The sequence below is a fragment of the Calidris pugnax genome, unplaced genomic scaffold, assembly GCF_001431845.1.
Source record: "Calidris pugnax isolate Ruff unplaced genomic scaffold, ASM143184v1 scaffold7, whole genome shotgun sequence".
NCBI lineage: Eukaryota > Metazoa > Chordata > Aves > Charadriiformes > Scolopacidae > Calidris > Calidris pugnax.
The window spans coordinates 696,561-699,483 of record NW_015090762.1 but is presented as its reverse complement, the minus strand read 5'-3'; the positions used below and the strand labels follow the sequence as shown (position 1 = coordinate 699,483).

Genomic DNA, 2,923 nt, shown 5'->3' with positions numbered 1-2,923 from the left:
GCCCCAGACACTCCCCTCCCCAGACACCCCCCACACCAGACACACCCCCCCAAGACACCCCCCACACCAGACACCCCCACCCCAGCTGCAGCCGCTGACACTGCCCCTGGGCGGTTTTTTGGAGTCAGATTAAATCCTGGGGCAGGGAGGGGGGAACCCGCAGGTTTGGGACACAGCTTGTGGGGCACTGGGGACACCATGGTCCCTGAGCCCTCAGGGTTGGTGGGGGCTTAATGGGAAGGGGGGGACACAGGGGACCCCCCGGAGGGTTTATAGAGGAGGACAGCACTGGTGTCTTGCTGGGGATGAGCAGCGCTGGCTCAGGCTCCCCAAAACTGGCTGCTTTGGGCACCCCAAAACCAGCTGCCCCATCCCCGGGCAGGGTCGGGACCAGAGGAGCTGCTGGTCTGGGTGGTCCCGTCCCACTGTGCCCATAGGACACGTGGCATCACGTGTGTCATCCCCCCCCACCTCCTCCCCGGGGGGGTTTGGGGTGCTGGCACGGGGGGCACAGAGAAAGGCAGAGGCAGGGAGCCGGCAAGTCCTGCCACACGACAGGCCATTCATTGCCACAGTGTCCCCCCCGCTACCACTGGCTGAGGCGCAGGATGAGGGTCTCCCCGTCCTCAGGTCTGTAGTCGGCCACACCTGTGGAGAGAAGGGGGGAGAGCAGTGGTGGGGGATGCCCGGGACCCCGCTGCCTCCCCCGGGACCCCCACCCGTCACTCACCCATCTGCAGGCTGGTGTCGGGGGCGGTGAGGAGCTGCCAGTAGCTCTGCTGCTGCTGCCGGGCCTCCAGCCCCAGCACCCTGCTCAGAAAGGGGCCCTGGGGGGTGTCCTGGGTGACAAACCTGGGGGGTGGAAAAGTGGGGTGGGGGTCCATCACCACTGCCAGCGGTGGGGCAGTTCTGCTGCTGAGGGAGCTGGGCGGTGGGTGCCAGGCACGTGGCCACCCCGGGTGTGACACGCAGGGACCCCAGAGGGTCCCCTCACCCCGGCACGTAGGGCCACCTACGTGAAATTGGGGGGTCCCTGGGTGGTGGCTGCCCTGAGCACGTCCAGGAGGGAGGCACCGGCTGGCACGGACACCGGCTGGTCATAGAGCTGGCTCTGGGGACACCACGGCAGGGGACACTCCACCACCAGCCGCACCGTCATGTTCCCCAGCATCTCAGGCAGTGGCTCGGCACTGACGGGCGTCAGCGTGTCTGCGAGAAGGAAGCCACCGTGGCACTGATGGCACCGAGCCACCATCGTGGTGGGTGCCAACCCCATCCCAGCTTCCCTGCCCCGTCTCCCCACGCCGTCTCAGCTCCTACCCGGCTCCTCCTGGCAGCGCATGGAGGCAATGTCCAGGTAAGAGTGGCCGTGCAGTGCCGGCAGCGCCTGCGCCATGGTGGCAGTGGTGGTGAAGGCATCCAGGTTCTTCAGCAGCGCAGCCATGGCCCGGCCGTAGGCTGGCTGCGTCTGGCACGTGTCGGTGGCGATGAAGACCTGGGAGCGGGAGGGAGGAAGGCAGTGGGGCAGCGCCGCAGGTGGGAGGCCATGGGTGGTGGTGGTGGTGACCATCACCTGCGTGCCCAGCCCCTGCCCCACGGCAGCTGCCTCTGCCCCGGCACCCATGCCTGCACCCACACCTGCACCCACATCTGCACCCACACCCCACCCTGGAGGCCCCCCTGTCCACAACGCCCACCTGCATGGCCCAGGGGGTGCTGTAGATGTTGCCGAAGAAGCCATCCGGGCCCTGCGCCTCCACCATCCTCCTCCTCGCCCGGCGCGTGGCCGCCCGCAGCTCCGCTGCCAGCCGGGACCCCACCAGCCGCTCCCGCTCCAGGCAGGTGCCAGCTCCTACCCGGCTCCTCCTGGCAGCGCATGGAGGCAATGTCCAGGTAAGAGTGGCCGTGCAGTGCTGGCAGCGCCTGCGCCATGGTGGCAGTGGTGGTGAAGGCATCCAGGTTCTTCAGCAGCGCAGCCATGGCCCGGCCGTAGGCTGGCTGCGTCTGGCACGTGTCGGTGGCGATGAAGACCTGGGAGCGGGAGGGAGGAAGGCAGTGGGGCAGCGCCGCAGGTGGGAGGCCATGGGTGGTGGTGGTGGTGACCATCACCTGCGTGCCCAGCCCCTGCCCCACGGCAGCTGCCTCTGCCCCGGCACCCATGCCTGCACCCACACCTGCACCCACATCTGCACCCACACCCCACCCTGGAGGCCCCCCTGTCCACAACGCCCACCTGCATGGCCCAGGGGGTGCTGTAGATGTTGCCGAAGAAGCCATCCGGGCCCTCCCCCTGACTGTCCCCACGGTCCCTTACCCACGGCGCTGCCGCCAGCATGCCCGAACCGGCCGTGGTGCTCGGCCGCCAGCAGCCGGCGGATCACCTCCTCCCGCACCCGCTTGCGGTGGACGCACAGCGCCAGCACGCCCAGGCTGTACTGGTAGTAACTGGTGAGGGGGTGGCCGTGCCGCCGGGAGCCTGGGGACGAGGTGTCGTGTCACTGGGGTGGCCCAGCGGCCGGACATGCCGGCACACGGGGACGAGGTGTCACAGAATCACACAGAATCACAGAATCATCTAGGCTGGAAGAGACCCTCGGGATCATCGAGTCCAACCATCTACCCTACTCTAAAGTTCTCCCCTACACCATATCCCCCAACACCACATCTAAACTAGCCAGCACTAGTTCAACTCAGCTGGGGACAAAACCAGTGCCCCACGGCAGCTGCCTCTGCCCCGGCACCCATGCCTGCACCCACACCTGCACCCACATCTGCACCCACACCCCACCCTGGAGGCCCCCCTGTCCACAACGCCCACCTGCATGGCCCAGGGGGTGCTGTAGATGTTGCCGAAGAAGCCATCCGGGCCCTGCGCCTCCACCATCCTCCTCCTCGCCCGGCGCGTGGCCGCCCGCAGCTCCGC

At 67.9% G+C, this 2,923-nt stretch overlaps 1 protein-coding gene across 1 annotated transcript in view; it reads right to left on the bottom strand.

Moving 5' to 3' along the window:
* Nucleotides 1-533: 533 nt before the first annotated feature.
* Nucleotides 534-2,923, bottom strand: part of TCN2 (transcobalamin 2) — a 6,191-nt gene continuing 3,801 nt past the window's right edge. Inside the window, exons 5-11 of the mRNA XM_014936786.1 lie at nt 2,315-2,476; nt 1,928-2,162; nt 1,698-1,866; nt 1,321-1,495; nt 1,017-1,209; nt 731-852; nt 534-648 (exon numbers count right to left, since the gene is read on the bottom strand). Of these exons, the coding sequence (XP_014792272.1) occupies nt 587-648; nt 731-852; nt 1,017-1,209; nt 1,321-1,495; nt 1,698-1,866; nt 1,928-2,162; nt 2,315-2,476 (1,118 nt within the window). The 3' untranslated portion in view covers nt 534-586. The remainder of the gene's footprint in view (nt 649-730; nt 853-1,016; nt 1,210-1,320; nt 1,496-1,697; nt 1,867-1,927; nt 2,163-2,314; nt 2,477-2,923) is intronic.